This window comes from Carcharhinus amblyrhynchos, chromosome 20 (genome assembly GCF_965287045.1).
Source record: "Carcharhinus amblyrhynchos chromosome 20, sCarAmb.v2.hapA, whole genome shotgun sequence".
In the NCBI taxonomy this organism is placed as follows: domain Eukaryota; kingdom Metazoa; phylum Chordata; class Chondrichthyes; order Carcharhiniformes; family Carcharhinidae; genus Carcharhinus; species Carcharhinus amblyrhynchos.
This window is the reverse complement of record NC_137343.1, coordinates 52,149,113-52,166,984: the sequence shown is the minus strand read 5'-3', so window position 1 is coordinate 52,166,984 and position 17,872 is coordinate 52,149,113. Positions and strand designations below refer to the sequence as shown.

The 17,872-nt window shown below is 48.8% G+C and overlaps 1 protein-coding gene across 5 annotated transcripts in view; it reads left to right on the top strand.

Annotated features, from left to right (window-relative positions):
* Positions 1-17,872, top strand: part of LOC145356032 (tRNA (32-2'-O)-methyltransferase regulator THADA) — a 177,160-nt gene that overhangs the window by 147,352 nt on the left and 11,936 nt on the right. For 3 of the 5 annotated variants that reach the window (XM_080208618.1, XM_080208617.1, XM_080208616.1), the window contains exons 30-31: positions 2,990-3,254; positions 5,358-5,559. In XM_080208618.1, the coding sequence (XP_080064744.1) occupies positions 2,990-3,254; positions 5,358-5,424 (332 nt within the window). In that variant the 3' untranslated portion in view covers positions 5,425-5,559. Of the gene's footprint in view, positions 1-2,989; positions 3,338-5,357; positions 5,560-17,872 lie in introns of those variants that run through there. The other 2 variants (XM_080208620.1, XM_080208619.1) reach the window with 2 other exon arrangements.

Here is a 17,872-nt window from a genome sequence, read left to right as displayed (position 1 = left end):
GACAGTGGGTCACACACTGTCCTTTCACACACTGGGACACTGGGCCACACACTGTCCTTTCACACACTGGGACACTGGGCCACACACTGTCCTTTCACACACTGGGACAGTGGGTCACACACTGTCCTTTCACACACTGGGACACTGGCTCACACACTGTCCTTTCACACACTGGGACACTGGGTCACACACTGTCCTTTCACACACTGGGACACTGGCTCACACACTGTCCTTTCACACACTGGGACACTGGGTCACACTGTCCTTTCACACACTGGGACACTGGGCTACACACTGTCCTTTCACACACTGGGACACTGGGCCACACACTGTCCTTTCACACACTGGGACACTGGGTCACACACTGTCCTTTCAGACACTGGGACACTGGGCCACACACTGTCATTTCACACACTGGGACACTGGGCCACACACTGTCCTTTCACACACTGGGACACTGGGCCACACACTGTCCTTTCACACACTGGGACACGGGGCCACACAGTGTCCTTTCACACACTGGGACACTGGGCCACACACTGTCCTTTCACACACTGGGTCACACACTGTCCTTTCACACACTGGGACACTGGGCCACACACTGTCCTTTCACACACTGGGACACTGGGCCACACACTGTCCTTTCACACACTGGGACACTGGGCCACACACTGTCCTTTCACACACTGGGACAGTGGGTCACACACTGTCCTTTCACACACTGGGACACTGGCTCACACACTGTCCTTTCACACACTGGGACACTGGGTCACACACTGTCCTTTCACACACTGGGACACTGGCTCACACACTGTCCTTTCACACACTGGGACACTGGCTCACACACTGTCCTTTCACACACTGGGACACTGGGCCACACACTGTCCTTTCACACACTGGGACACTGGGCCACACACTGTCCTTTCACACACTGGGACACTGGGTCACACACTGTCCTTTCACACACTGGGACACTGGGTCACACACTGTCCTTTCACACACTGGGTCACACACTGTCCTTTCACACACTGGGACACTGGGCCACACACTGTCCTTTCACACACTGGGACACTGGGCCACACACTGTCCTTTCACACACTGGGACACTGGGCCACACACTGTCCTTTCACACACTGGGACAGTGGGTCACACACTGTCCTTTCACACACTGGGACACTGGCTCACACACTGTCCTTTCACACACTGGGACACTGGGTCACACACTGTCCTTTCACACACTGGGACACTGGCTCACACACTGTCCTTTCACACACTGGGACACTGGGTCACACTGTCCTTTCACACACTGGGACACTGGGCTACACACTGTCCTTTCACACACTGGGACACTGGGCCACACACTGTCCTTTCACACACTGGGACACTGGGTCACACACTGTCCTTTCAGACACTGGGACACTGGGCCACACACTGTCATTTCACACACTGGGACACTGGGCCACACACTGTCCTTTCACACACTGGGACACTGGGCCACACACTGTCCTTTCACACACTGGGACACGGGGCCACACAGTGTCCTTTCACACACTGGGACACTGGGCCACACACTGTCCTTTCACACACTGGGTCACACACTGTCCTTTCACACACTGGGACACTGGGCCACACACTGTCCTTTCACACACTGGGACACTGGGCCACACACTGTCCTTTCACACACTGGGACACTGGGCCACACACTGTCCTTTCACACACTGGGACAGTGGGTCACACACTGTCCTTTCACACACTGGGACACTGGCTCACACACTGTCCTTTCACACACTGGGACACTGGGTCACACACTGTCCTTTCACACACTGGGACACTGGCTCACACACTGTCCTTTCACACACTGGGACACTGGGTCACACTGTCCTTTCACACACTGGGACACTGGGCTACACACTGTCCTTTCACACACTGGGACACTGGGCCACACACTGTCCTTTCACACACTGGGACACTGGGTCACACACTGTCCTTTCAGACACTGGGACACTGGGCCACACACTGTCATTTCACACACTGGGACACTGGGCCACACACTGTCCTTTCACACACTGGGACACTGGGCCACACACTGTCCTTTCACACACTGGGACACGGGGCCACACAGTGTCCTTTCACACACTGGGACACTGGGCCACACACTGTCCTTCCAGACACTGGGCCACACACTGTCCTTTCACATACTGGGACACGGGGTCACACACTGTCCTTTCACACACTGGGACACTGGGTCACACACTGTCCTTTCACACACTGGGACACTGGGCCACACACTGTCCTTTCACACACTGGGACACTGGGCCACACACTGTCCTTCCAGACACTGGGCCACACACTGTCCTTTCACATACTGGGACACTGGGTCACACACTGTCCTTTCACACACTGGGACACGGGGTCACACACTGTCCTTTCACACACTGGGACAGTGGGTCACACACTGTCCTTTCACACACTGGGACACTGGGTCACACACTGCCCTTTTACACACTGGGACACTGGGTCACACACTGTCCTTTCACATACTGGGACACGGGGTCACACACTGTCCTTTCACACACTGGGACACTGGGCCACACACTGTCCTTTCACATACTGGGACACGGGGTCACACACTGTCCTTTCACATACTGGGACACAGGGTCACACACTGTCCTTTCACACACTGGGACACTGGGCCACACACTGTCCTTTCACATACTGGGACACGGGGTCACACACTGTCCTTTCACACACTGGGACACTGGGTCACACACTGGGACAGTGGGTCACACACTGTCCTCTCTCACTCTGGGACAGTGGGTCACACACTGTCCTCTCTCACTCTGGGACAGTGGGTCACACACTGTCCTCTCTCACTCTGGGATAGTGGGTTACACACTGTCCTCCCTCACTGTGGGACAGTGTGTTTGAAATTTTGCTGTTATCGTAGTCACAGTAACCCTGACCAGTAATGATCTCCGTTGTTTTGCAGGCTTGCCAGCTGTCAATTGCTTTTGTCTTCTGACTTCTGCTGACCTTCATACTGCAGTCATGGGGCTTTTGGTGAGATCAAATGTGCTCTTTCATCTTCTCCAAACTCTGGAATCTCACAATGTGGACACTTCCAATTTCTCTGGCCCATCACACCGGCTGAAGTGTGACCTGGAGCAGCTGCATGGATGGATCAACAAGGTTGGATTAATCCCAGGCAGTTTGGCAGCTGAAGTAGCGCTAACATGGAATTCAGTAACTGAGAGGTGACAGGAGATGATTTTGTTCAACCTCAACACCAGCCACACGACCTCTCACTGATCACCAATCGACAACACATTGACTCGTGGGATAGAGACCACCCCCCCCCACAGAGTGACAGTCAGATACAGTCCCCCCCCCCACACTGAGTGACAGTGAGATAGTGTCCCCCCCCCCCCCCCCACACTGAGTGACAGTGAGATAGAGTCCCCCCCCCCAACACTGAGTGACAGTCAGATAGAGTCCCCCCCCCCACACTGAGTGACAGTGAGATAGTGTCCCCCCGCCACACTGAGTGACAGTGAGATACAGTCCCCCCCCCCACACTGAGTGACAGTGAGATAGAGTCCCCCCCCCCCACACTGAGTGACAGTGAGATAGTGTCCCCCCCCCACACTGAGTGACAGTGAGATAGAGTCCCCCCCCCACACTGAGTGACAGTGAGATAGTGTCCCCCCCCCACACTGAGTGACAGTGAGATAGTGTCCCCCCCCCCCACACTGAGTGACAGTGAGATAGAGTCCCCCCCCCCACACTGAGTGACAGTGAGATAGTGTGTCCCCCCCACACTGAGTGACAGTGAGATAGTGTGTCCCCCCCCACACTGAGTGACAGTGAGATAGTGTGTCCCCCCCCACACTGAGTGACAGTGAGATAGTGTGTCCCCCCCCACACTGAGTGACAGTGAGATAGTGTCCCCCCCCCCACACTGAGTGACAGTGAGATAGTGTCCCCCCCCCCACACTGAGTGACAGTGAGATAGAGTCCCCCCCCCCCACACTGAGTGACAGTGAGATAGAGTCCCCCCCCCACACTGAGTGACAGTGAGATAGTGTCCCCCCCCCCCACACTGAGTGACAGTGAGATAGTGTCCCCCCCCCCCCACACTGAGTGACAGTGAGATAGTGTCCCCCCCCCCCACACTGAGTGACAGTGAGATAGAGTCCCCCCCCACACTGAGTGACAGTGAGATAGAGTCCCCCCCCCACACTGAGTGACAGTGAGATAGAGTCCCCCCCCCCACACTGAGTGACAGTGAGATAGAGTCACATGATTTGATCATGATATCATTAGGGTGCGTCTACAGGATGCTATTTTAGTTTTAGTTTTGTATTGTGCTCTGCAGAGAGCTCGTCAATAAACCTTATTGTGTTTGTGAGAATCTATGTGTGCAAACCAAGTCTTTTTCAGTTCAAACCCTCAATCCTGACATAGTTAGGACACCAGAGAAAGATAATTGGTGGTGACTTAGGATTTTATTTCATCAAGAAAAGATCTTAAGTTGGTGAGAAAATTTGTGTGTCCTCACACTTCAATATTGGCAGTCTGGGGAGAATCTACAGCTGGGTTAAGTATTAAAAATGCCAATATCGGAAGACCAAGTAAGAAACAAATCAATGTATTTTTTTCTGACCTGGAAAGGGTGAGATTCCAGGCAGTCCTTGTTGGGCAAGAGCAGCACCTCCAGAGAAGAACATTCAGAAGAAGAACCTGGCTATCTTCAAGAAGAAGAACAAGTTTCATTCTACAAAAAGAATTTACAACATGGAAGGAAGAATCATGACTGTGAAGAGAATGTCCAGAAATATGATGAGCATCTTATCCATACAGGGTGAATCACATAGATTCCGGCTGATTCCAGAGTTACACAGACTACATATTAGGATGGAGGTTGATACTATAATGCTGTATCTTTAATTTCTGAGACTATATACCATTAAAAATATGCGTGTTAGGTTGATTAGCCGTGCTAAAATTGCCCTTAGTGTCCTGAGATGTATAGGTTAGAGGGATTAGTGGGTAAATATGTAGGGATATGGGGGTAGGGCCTGGGTGGGATTTTGGTCGGTGCAGACTCGATGGACCGAATGGCCTCTTTCTATACTGTAGGGTTTCTAAGTTCTAAGTCAAAAGCAAAACCATCTTCCTTTACAGCCAGCTGTTATTTAAGGACATGGAAGGGACTGTGCTGTTAAACGATTACATAAGGATCAATGTAGAGTGGACAAACACTGAAGTTTCCTCTCCATATGGATGTGGTAAATTTTCAGCTCTATTTGGGAATCATGGTTGGAGAAGATAAAGTTTAATTGTGGTGTTGTCAACAGATTGGCTGATGACAAAACTGGCCTACAGCACCTTCCGGGTAAGAGTATATTCGAAAAGACTCAATGAAGGGAGTTCAAGTGAAACTCAAGATAAGCCTAATAGTCCACCAGAAAGTCTCAAAGCAAGTCCGGTGCCGTATACAAAACATCACAAGGCTGAAGAAGAATGAGGATTCATTTCGAAGACGATCTGCCTACTGAGGTAATATGGGCTGAAGTTACAAATAGGAAAGGATCAGTCACGTTAGGAGTTTTCTATAGGCCCCCAAATAGTAATAGAGATGTGGAGGAGGAAATGACAAAGTAGATTATGGATAGGTGTGGAGGCCACAGGGTAGTTATCATGGGTGACTTTAACTTTCCAAATATTGATTGGAACCTTTATAGCTCGAATAGTTCACCGCTATCTGACACAGACGCTTTGCTTACCTTTGTAGACTGACAGCCCTGTTGCTAGTAACCAGCCTGGACACAAGATAAACCCTACACTACAGTACCACACAATCAGCCCAGACAGGGAGCTACCCCGTCATTAACATTTTTAATCCCATACAGACACATTACTAACTCTCACTGTCACAGTTCCATCCACTTAAACATTAACAGTCTCATTCTCTCTGTCTATTCAATATTTACAGAAAAATACCACTGGTTAGCCTGGGCACAATGTTAACTTTCTATTATAGTGGTGCTTACTTTTTTTGATAGCTTAGTATTTAATTATTTACTGATGCTGAGACTACTCTCCACACTGTGGAACCATCACACACCCTCATACACAACATAAACTAGCCACCTTGTAACTATTGCTCAGTCCAAACATGTAACCCTTCACAACATAAGTCTGCATACAAATCTCTGTTCATAAGCTCTTACCCAAGCTGGACAGAATGGGCTCAATTTATTGATCATGGGAATCGGAAGCATGGATGCAAAAGTAGCTGGTGATTCACCTGACCACCCTGGTTGTGAAAACTGTGAAATTTTAACTCTTGGGCCTCATTCCAATGCCCAAATCAAATATTCCTGTTAAGCTTTTTGTGCAGTGTGTGCAGGAGAGTTTCCTGACCCAATATGTGGATAAGCCGACAAGAGGTGGGGCCACATTGGACTTGGTACTGGGTAATGAACCGGGCCAAGTGTTAGATTTCTTTGTGGGAGAGCACTTTGGAGATAGTGATCACAATTCGGTGTCCTTCATTATTGCAATGGAGAGGGATAGGATCACACAGCAGGGCAAGGTTTATAATTGGGGCAGGGGTAATTATGATGTGATTAGGCAAGAATTAGGGGGCATAAGATGGGAACAGAAACAGGGAAAGGCACAAACGAAAAGTGGAGCTTTTTTAAGGAACAAATACTGTGTGTCATTGATAGGTATGTCCCTGGCAGGCAGGGAGGAAATGGCCGAGTGAGGGAACCATGGTTCACGAAGGAGGTTGAATGATTTGCCAAGAGGAAAAAGAAAGTGTATGTAAGAGTGAGAAAACAAGGTTCAGTTGGGTCGTTTGAAGGTTACAAGGTAGCTAGGAATGAGTTTAAAAAGGGTTTAGGAGAGCTAGGAGGGGTCATGAGAAGTTCTTGGTGGGTTGGATAAAGGAAAACCCCAAGGCTTTTTACTCTTATGTGTGAAATAAAAGAATGACCAGAGTGAGGTTAGGGCCGGTCAAGGATAGTAGTGGCAACTTGTGCATGGAGTCAGAAGAAATAGGAGAGGTGTTGAATGAATATTTTTCTTCAGTGCTCACTAAGGAGAGAGGCCATGTTTTTGGGGATGAGAGTGTGATATAGGCTGATAGGATGTAGGAGGTAGATGTTCTGAGGGAAGATGTATTTGCAATTTTGAAAAACCTGAGGGTCGGTAAGTCCCCTGGGCCAGGTGGGATACATCCTAGGATACTTAGATTGGGCCTCGTGATTGGGGACTCCACAGTTATGGGGACGGATAGGAGAGTCGGAGGTAAGGGTAGGGACTCAGGGCTGGTGTGTTGCCTACCAGGGGCTGGGGTCCGGGATGTATCGGACAGGGTATTCAGGACTCTTAGGGGAGAGGGAGATCAACCCCAAGTTATAGTTCATGTGGGGACACATGACATAGGGAGATTAAGGGAAGGGGATATTAAGCAAAGATTTATGGAGTTGGGGTGGAAACTAAAGGCCAAGTCTGGAAGAGTAGTTATATCCGGACTCTTGCCTGTGCCACGGGATAGTTTAAAGAGGAATAGAGAGAGGGAAAGTTTGAACTCGTGGCTGAGGGGATGGTGCAGGAGGGAGGGGTTCGGGTACTTGAGCAATTGGGGCTCATTCTGGGGAAGGTGGGACCTCTATAAGAGTGATGGTCTACACCTGAACCAGAGGGGAATCAATATCCTGGGGGGTAAATTTGCAAAGACTATGCAGGGAGGTTTAAACTGATTCGGAGGGGGTGAAAGTGAGGGGGGCATAGTTGGGGAATGCAAGGCACGGCATAGTGGGGGTGGGGCGGAGCAGGGTTTGAAATGCGTATATTTTAATGTGAGGAGTATTCGCAATAAAGTGGATGAACTTGCAGCGTGGATCAGTACCTGGGACTTTGATGTTGTGGTCATTTCTGAGACATGGATAGAGCAGGGGCAGGAATGGTTGTTGCAGGTTCCGGGGTACAAATGCTTTAGTCGGAGTAGAGAAGAAGGTAGAAGGGGGGGTGGGGTAGCATTGCTAGTCAAGGACTGTATCACAGTGTCGGAGAGAAGTTTGATGAGGACTTGTCAGTTGAGGTAGTATGGGCGGAGATTAGAAATAGGAGAGGAGAGGTCACCCTGTTGGGAGTCTTTTATAGACCTCCTAAAAGTTCTAGAGAGGTTGAGGAAAGGATTGCGGAGACGATCCTGGTTAGGAGTGAAAGTAATAGGGTAATTGTTATGGGGGACTTTAACTTTACGAATATTGATTGGAATTGCTATAGTTCTAGCTCGTTAGAGGGGTCAGTGTTTGTACAAAGCGTGCAGGAAGGTTTTTTGACTCAGTATGTAGATAGGCCAACTAGAGGTGAGGCTATATTGGATTTGGTGCTGGGAAATGAGCCAGACCAGGTGCTAGACTTGGAAGTTAGTGTGCATTTTGGTGATAGTGACCACAATTCGGTTACGTTCACCTTAGTGATGGGAAGGGATAGGCATGAACCTCGGGTCAGTAGTTTTAGCTGGGGTAAGGGTAATTATGAGGCTATTAGGAAGCATAGATTGGACTAGGAGATTACAGGGACTGGGAACGTCCGAAATGTGGAGCTTTTTCAAGGAGCAGCTACTGCGAGTCCTTGATAGGTATGTCCCTGTCAGGCATGGAGGAATTGGTAGATCTAGGGAACCGTGGTGCACTAAAAGAGTTGAGTCGATGGTTAAAAAGAAAAAGGAGGCTTATGTTCGGATGAGATTGGAGGGCTCAGATAGTGCACTAGAAAACTATAGATTGGCTAGGAGGGAGTTGAAGAGGGAGTTAAGAAGGGCTAAAAGAGGACATGAGAAGACTTTGGCTGATAGGATTAAAGAGAATCCTAAGGCGTTCTATAGGTATGTCAGTAACAGAAGGTTGGTCAGGGCAAGATTAGGGCCAGTTACAGACAGCAGAGGGAAGTTGTGTGTGGAACCGGAGGAGATTGGAGAAGCATTGAACCAATATTTCTCTTTGGTGTTCACGCAGGGGGACATGAATATAGCTGAGGAGGACACTGGGTTGCAGGGGTGTAAAATAGACAGTATTGCAGTTGATAAGGGGGATGTGCTGGATATTCTTGAGGGGCTGAAAATAGATAAGTCCCCTGGTCCGGATGGGATCTACCCTAGGATTCTCTGGGAGGCTAGAGAGGTGATTGCAAAGCCTCTGGCTCTGATCTTCAGGTCGTCATTGGTCTCTGGTGTAGTCCCGGAGGATTGGAGGATAGCGAATGTTGTCCCATTGTTTAAGAAGGGGAACAGAGACTTTGCCGGGAATTATAGACCGGTGAGTCTTACTTCTGTTGTGGGCAAGGTTTTAGAAAAAATTATTAGGGATAGGATTTATAGTTGGAGTGTAACGAATTGATTAGAAATAGTCAGCATGGTTTTGTAGCGGGTAGGTCGTGCCTTACTAACCTTATTGAGTTTTTTGAGAAGGTGACCAAAGAGGTGGATGGGGGCAAGGCAGTTGACGTGGTATATATGGATTTTAGTAAGGCATTCAATAAGGTTCACCATGGTAGGCTTCTGCAGAAAATGCAGATGTATGGGATTGTGGGTAATCTTAGAAGTTGGATCAGGAATTGGCTATCAGATAGGAGACAGAGGGTGGTGGTTGATGGTAAATATTCATCATGGAGTTCGGTTACGAGTGGTGTGCCTCAGGGATCTGTTTTGGGGCCACTGTTGTTTGTAATCTTTATTAATGATCTGGATGAGGGTATAGTTGGGTGGATTAGTAAATTTGCTGATGACACCAAAGTCGGAGGTGTGGTAGATTGTGAGGAAGGGTGTCATAGTCTGCAGGGAGACTTAGATAGGTTGCAGAGCTGGGCCGAGAGGTGGCGGATGGAATTTAATGCGGAGAAGTGTGAGGTAATTCACTTTGGTAGGAGCAACAGATGTGTCGAGTATAGGGCTAACGGGAGGACTTTGAATAGTGTGGATGAACAGAGGGATCTAGGTGTATGTGTACATAGATCCCTGAAAGTTGGGAATCAAGTAGATAAGGTTGTTAAGAAGGCGTACGGTGTCTTGGCGTTTATTGGTAGGGGGATTGAATTTAGGAGTCGCAGCGTCATGTTGCAACTGTACACTACTCTGGTGCGGCCGCACTTGGAGTACTGTGTGCAGTTCTGGTCCCCACATTACAAGAAGGATGTGGAGGCTTTGGAGAGGGTGCAGAGGAGGTTTGCTAGGATGTTGCCTGGTATGGTGGGGAGGTCCTATGAGGAGAGACTGAGGGATTTAGGGTTGTTTTCGTTGGAAAGAAGGCGGCTAAGAGGGGATCTTATTGAAACATATAAGATGATTAGAGGTTTAGATAGGGTGGATAGTGATAGCCTTTTTCCTCGGATGGAGAAAGCTAGCACGAGGGGGCATAGCTTTAAATTAAGGGGGGGTAGCTACAGGACGGATGTCAGGGGTAGGTTCTTTACCCAGCGGGTGGTGAGGGATTGGAATGCCCTGCCTGCTGCAGTTGTAAATGCGTCTAGTTTGGGGGCGTTTAAGAGATCTCTGGATAGGTTTATGGACGAAAAGGGATTGGTATAGGCTAGTGGGTCATTGTTTTTGTAACTGGTCGGTGCAACATCGTGGGCCGAAGGGCCTGTTCTGCGCTGTAATGTTCTATGTTCTATGTTCTATACTTTGGGAGGCAAGGGATGAGATTGTGGAGCCTTTAGCTTTGACCTTTGGGTCTTCACTGTCCACGGGGCTAGTAAGAAGTCTGACAACACCAGGCTTAATTCCAACCAATTTATTTGATAGTAGACTCACAAGCTTTCAGGGTTTGTCCCTTCGTCAGGTGAATGACGAAGGGACAAACCCTGAAAGCTTGTGAGTCTACTATCAAATAAATTGGTTGGAATTAAGCCTGGTGTTGTCAGACTTCTTACTGTGTTTACCTCAGTTCAACGCCGGCATCTCCACATCACGGGGATAGTGCCAGAGGACTGGAGAGTGGCGAATGTTGTTCCTCTTCTAGAAAGGAAATAGGAATGACCCTGGTAATTAAAGGCCAGTTAGTCTTACTTCAGTGGTTGGTAAGTTAATGGAAAAGGTCCTGAGGGATAGGATTTATGACCATTTGGAAAGATGCAGCTTAATCCGGGATAGTCAGCACGGTTTTGTGAGGGGTAAGTCTTGCTTCACAAAGTTGATTGAATTCTTTGAGGGGGTAACTAAGTGTGTAGACGAAGGTAGAGCAGTTGATGTTGTATACATGGATTTTAGTAAGGCGTTTGATAAGGTTCCCCATGGTAGGCTCATGAAGAAAGTAAGGAGGTGTGGGATAGAAGGAAATTTGGCCGATTGGATAAGTAACTGGTTGTCTCATAGAAAGAAGTCTCACAACACCAGGTTAAAGCCCAACCAGTTTATTTGATAGTAAACCCACAAGCTTGTGGGCTTACATAGAACATAGAACATAGAACATAGAACATTACAGCGCAGAACAGGCCCTTCGGCCCACGATGTTGCGCCGACCAGTTACAAAAACAATGACCCACTAGCCTATACCAATCCCTTTTCGTCCATAAACCTATCCAGAGATCTCTTAAACGCCCCCAAACTAGACGCATTTACAACTGCAGCAGGCAGGGCATTCCAATCCCTCACCACCCGCTGGGTAAAGAACCTACCCCTGACATCCGTCCTGTAGCTACCCCCCCTTAATTTAAAGCCATGCCCCCTCGTGCTAGCTTTCTCCATCCGAGGAAAAAGGCTATCACTATCCACCCTATCTAAACCTCTAATCATCTTATATGTTTCAATAAGATCCCCTCTTAGCCGCCTTCTTTCCAACGAAAACAACCCTAAATCCCTCAGTCTCTCCTCATAGGACCTCCCCACCATACCAGGCAACATCCTAGTAAACCTCCTCTGCACCCTCTCCAACGCCTCCACATCCTTCTTGTAATGCGGGGACCAGAACTGCACACAGTACTCCAAGTGCGGCCGCACTAGAGTAGTGTACAGTTGCAACATTACACTGCGACTCCTAAATTCAATCCCCCTACCAATAAACGCCAAGACACCGTACGCCTTCTTAACAACCTTATCTACTTGATTCCCAACTTTCAGGGATCTATGTACACACACACCTAGATCCCTCTGTTCATCCACACTATTCAAAGTCCTCCCGTTAGCCCTATACTCGACACATCTGTTGCTCCTACCAAAGTGAATTACCTCACACTTCTCCGCATTAAATTCCATCCGCCACTTCTCGGCCCAGCTCTGCAACCTATCTAAGTCTCCCTGCAGACTATGACACCCTTCCTCACAATCTACCACACCTCCAATTTTGCCATCAAATAAACTGGTTGGACTTTAACCTGGTGTTGTGAGGACTCTTACTGTTTACCCCAGTCCAATGCCAGCATCTCCACATCATAGAACACAGAGGACAAGAGGGTGCTGTTGGAGGGAAAATTTTCAGACTGGAGGCCAGTTACCAGCGGTGTACCACAGGGATCAGTGCTGGGTCCTCTGCTATTTGTGATTTTTATCAATGACTTGGAAGAGGGGGCTGAAGGGTGGGTTAGTAAATTTGCTGATGACACCAAGATTGGTGGAGTAGTGGATGAGGTGGAGGGCTCTTGCAGGCTGCAAAGAGACATTGACAGGATGCAGAGCTGGGCAGAAAAGTGGCAGATGGAGTTTAACCCTGATAAGTGCGAGATGATTCATTTTGGTAGGACAAATTTGAATGCAGATTACAGGGTCAATGGCAGGGTTCTGAGGAATGTGGGGGGTCAGAGAGATCTTGGCGTTCATATCCACAGATCTCTGAAGGTTGCCACTCAAGTGGATAGAGCCGTGAAGAAGGCTTATAGTGTGTTAGCGTTTATTAATGGGGGGGTTTAAGTTTAAGAGCTGTGGGGTTACACTGCAACTACACAGGACCTTGGTGAGACCACATTTGGAATATTGTGTGCAGTTCTGGCCACCTAACTATGAGAAGGATATGGAAGCATTAGAGAGAGTGCAGAGGAGATTTACCAGGATGCTGCCTGGTTTGGAGGGTAGGTCTTATGTGGAAAGGTTGAGTTAATAGAAGTTTATAAGATGATGCGGGGGATAGATAGAGTGGAGTCTATTTCCTCGGGTGGATGTAGCTGTTACTTAGGGGCATAACTATAAGGCTCATGGTGGGAGATATAAGAGGGATGTCCGAGGTAGATTCTTCACTCAGAGAGTGGTTGGGGTGTGGAATAGACTGCCTGCTGTGATAGTGGAGTCGGACACTTCAGGAACTTTCAAGTGGTTATTGGATAGGCACATGGAGCACTCCAGAATGATAGGGAGCGGGATAGCTTGATCTTGGGTTTGGAGATAGCTCGGCACAACATTGAGGGCCGAAGGGCCTGTACTGTGCTGTACTGTTCTATGTTCTATGAGTACAACTTATTTGTGGCAGCACAGTAGTTAACACTGCTGCCTTACAGCCCAGGGACCCATGTTCAATTCCATCTTGTGGACTGTCTGTGTGGAGTTTGCATGTTCTCCCCATGTCTATGTGGGTTTCCCTTGGATGCTCAGGTTTCCTCCCATTGTCTGAAATTTGTGGGTTAAGCTAATGGGCGATGGTAAACTGTTCCTTAGAAACAGGAGGATTAGCAGGTTCAATGCGTGGGGTTATGGGGATAGGACCTGGGTGGGATTGTTGTCAGTGTATGGGTTGATAGGCCAAATTGGTCCTTCCTGCACTATAGCAATTCTATGACTGTTAATACTGGTGTGTTCGTGCAGGTTACAATGGGTGACTCGCCTACCCCCATTATACCTGTCAGGAAAACAGATGGTTCAGTTTGTGTTTGTGGTGATTTTAAAACAAACACAAATCCAGTGTTGAGTGCTGATCAATATCTATTTCCTTTAGTTGAAGATTTGTTTGCTGGATTATCAGGTGGGCAGAAATTCCACAAGAATGATCTGCATAAGCGTTTTTACAGATGAATGTAGCCACTGAATCAGTGCTTACCATTGTTGCACATAAATGTTTTTTTTTCATTGTAAAATTGTCTTTTGGAATAATATCCACGCCAACCTATTCCAAAAATTGAAGTATCAGATCTTAAGTGGTCTCTCTGGTGTAAAATGTTACCTGGATGATATTCTAACTATAGCGTTCAGTGAACAGGAGCATTTGAATAATTTAGTAGTAGCATTGGAACATCTTAAAGAACATGGCCTGCATATCAAAAAAGAAAAGTGTGACATTTTTCAGGCTTCAGTCTAGTATTTGGTCACTTTATTGATAGTAAAGAACATAACATAAGAACATAAGAAATAGGAGCAGGAGTAGGCCATCTAGCCCTTCAAGCCTGCCCCGCCATTCAATAAGATCATGGCTGATCTGTTGCTGCTCAGTTCCACTTTCCCGCTTTCTCCCCATAACCCTTAATCCCCTCTCTTATCAAAAACCCATCAACCCGCGTCTTAAAAATATTTAGCGAGGCAGCCTCCACCACTTCAACGGGCAGAGAATTCCAGAGATTCACCACCCTTTGAGTGAAGAAGTTCCTCCTCAACTCCGTTCTAAACCGCCCCCCTTTTATCTTGAGGCTGTGCCCCCTAGTCCTACTGTCTTTTTTGAGTGGGAAGAGTCTCTCCACCTCTATCCTATCCATCCCATTCATCATCTTATACGTCTCAATGAGATCTCCCCTCATTCTTCTAAACTCTAACGAGTACAAGCCCAGTTTATTCAGCCTCTCCTCATAGCTCAACCCCCTCAACTCCGGTATCAGCCTAGTAAACCTCCTCTGCACTCCCTCCAAGGCCAAAATATCTTTGCGCAGGTGCGGCGCCCAAAACTGCACACAGTACTCCAGCTGCGGCCTCACCAATGCCCTATACAGCTGCAGCAAGACCTCCCTACTTTTATATTCAATCCCCCTCGCTATGAAGGCCAGCATCCCATTCGCCTTCCTGACCACCTGCTGCACCTGCAAGCTGGGTTTTTGCGACTCATGCACAAGGACCCCGAGGTCCCTCTGCACCGTCGCCTGCTGCAGTTTTTCGCCCCGTAAAGGCCTACATAAAGCACCTAAAGAAAAAAGTACACTATATTATAAACACCATATCCAACAAATGTGATGTAATTGAGGTCTTTTCTAGGATTAGTAAATTAATTTGGTAAATTTGTTTCTAACTTATCTACATTATTGAAGCCATTGCATAAATTACTGTGTGTGAAACAGTCATGGGGCTGGACAACAGAATGTGAGAAAACATACAGGGATGTCAAAGATGCTTTTCAGAAATGCTTAGGAGATGCTTCTCAAGGGTCCTAGAACAGATCCCTGGGGCATTCCACTGGTGACCGACCTCCATGCAGAAAAAGACCCATCCACAACCACTCTCTGCCTTCTGCAGGCAAGCCAGTTCTGGATCCACAAGGCCAAAGCCCCTTGGATCCCATGCCCTCTCATCTTCTCAAGAAGTCTTGCATGGGGGACCTTATCAAACGCCTTGCTGAAGTCCATGTAAACCACATCCACCGCTCTTCCTTCGTCAATGTGTCAATGTGTTTAGTCACATTGTTATAGATCAGTTGGACACTTGGGCAGATGGAGTTTAATCCAGACAAATGTGAGGTAATGCATTTTGGAAGGTCTAATACAGATAAGAAATATACAGTAAATGGCAGATCCCTTAAGAGTATTGATAGGCAGAGGGATCTGGGTGTACAGGTACAAAGGTCACTGAAAGTGTCAGTGCAGGTGGAGAAGGTAGTCAAGAAGGAATACGGCATGCTTGCCTTCATCAGCCAGAGTATTGAGTCTAAAAATTGGCAAGTCATGTTGCAGCTTTATAGAACCTTAGTGAACTTGGAATATAGTGTTCAATTCTGGTCAGCATACTTTAAGAAGGATGTGGAGGCTTTGGAGAGGGTACAGAAAAGATTTACCAGGATGTTGCCCTGGTATGGAGGGCATTAGCTATGAGGAGAGGTTGGAGAAAGTTGGTTTGTTCTCACTGGAGCAACGGAGGTTGAGGGGCAACCTGATAGAAATCTATAAGATTATGAGGGGCATGGACAGAGTGGATAGTCTTTTTCCCAGGGTGGAAGAGTCAATTACTCGAGGGCACAGGTTTAAGGTGCGAGGGGCAAGGTTTAAAAGAGATGTAAGAGGCAGATTTTTTACACAGAGAGTGGTGGGTGCCTGGAACTCATTGCCGGGGAGGTAGTGGAAGCGGATATGGTAGTGAGTTTTAAGGGACGTCTTGACAAGTACATAAATGAGATGGGAATAGAGGGATATGGTCCCCAGAAGGGTAGGGGGTTTTAGTTCAGTCAGGCAGCATGGTCGGTGCAGGCTTGGAGGGCCGAAGGGCCTGTTACCGTGCTGGAATTTTCTTTGTTCTTTGTTCACAGAGTGACAGTGAGAGTCCCCCCCCCTCCACTGACTGACAGTGAGAGACCCCCCCCCCCCCACTGAGTGACAGTGAGAGACCACCCCCCCCCACTGAGTGACAGTGAGAGACCACCCCCCCCCCACTGAGTGACAGTGAGAGACCCCCCCACTGAGTGACAGTGAGAGTCCCCCCCCCCACTGAGTGACAGTGAGAGAACCCCCCCCCCCCCACTGAGTGACAGTGAGAGACCCCCCCCCCCCACTGAGTGACAGTGAGAGCCCCCCCCCCGACTGAGTGACAGTGAGAGTCCCCCCACACTGAGTGACAGTGAGAGTCCCCCCCCCACTGAGTGACAGCGAGAGTCCCCCCCCCACTGAGTGACAGTGAGAGTCACCCCCCCACTGAGTGACAGTGAGAGTCCCCCCCCCACTGAGTGACAGCGAGAGTCCCCCCCCACACTGAGTGACAGTGAGAGTCCCCCCCCCCACTGAGTGACAGTGAGAGTCCCCCCCCACTGAGTGACAGTGAGAGTCCCCCCCCCACTGAGTGACAGTGAGAGTCCCCCCCCACTGAGTGACAGTGAGAGTCCCCCCCCCACTGAGTGACAGTGAGAGTCCCCCCCCCACTGAGTGACAGTGAGAGTCCCCCCCCCACTGAGTGACAGCGAGAGTCCCCCCCCACACTGAGTGACAGTGAGAGTCCCCCCCCCCACTGAGTGACAGTGAGAGTCCCCCCCCCACTGAGTGACAGTGAGAGTCCCCCCCCCACTGAGTGACAGTGAGAGTCCCCCCCCCACTGAGTGACAGTGAGAGTCCCCCCCCCCACTGAGTGACAGTGAGAGTCCCCCCCCCACTGAGTGACCGTGAGAGTCCCCCCCCCACTGAGTGACAGCGAGAGTCCCCCCCCCCGAGTGACAGTGAGAGTCCCCCCCCCACTGAGTGACAGTGAGAGTCCCCCCCCCACTGAGTGACAGTGAGAGTCCCCCCCCCACTGAGTGACAGTGAGAGTCCCCCCCCCACTGAGTGACAGTGAGAGTCCCCCCCCCACTGAGTGACAGTGAGAGTCCCCCCCCCACTGAGTGACAGTGAGAGTCCCCCCCCACACCCAGTGACAGTGAGAGTCCCCCCCCACACCCAGTGACAGTTAGAGTCTCCCCCCCACTGAGTGACAGTGAGACAGAGTTATCCCCACATCGAGTGACAATGTGATAGAATTACTTTTTAAAAACTTAAAACTACTTTTATAATAGGTTTTGCTGCTTTTGAGTGAAAAGATTCTGCTGTAAAAATACTAATGATTGTGATGTGATTGAGGAGAATGTCTCCTGGGTTTTTGCTGTTCATTTATTGGAGTGGATATTCAGTGAGGGTCATTTATCTGGAAGGAGAAACTGGAATTCTTCAGTTTATTTTCCTGCAACTGGAAAGACCCAGCTGGAATCTGGATCAGGGTCAG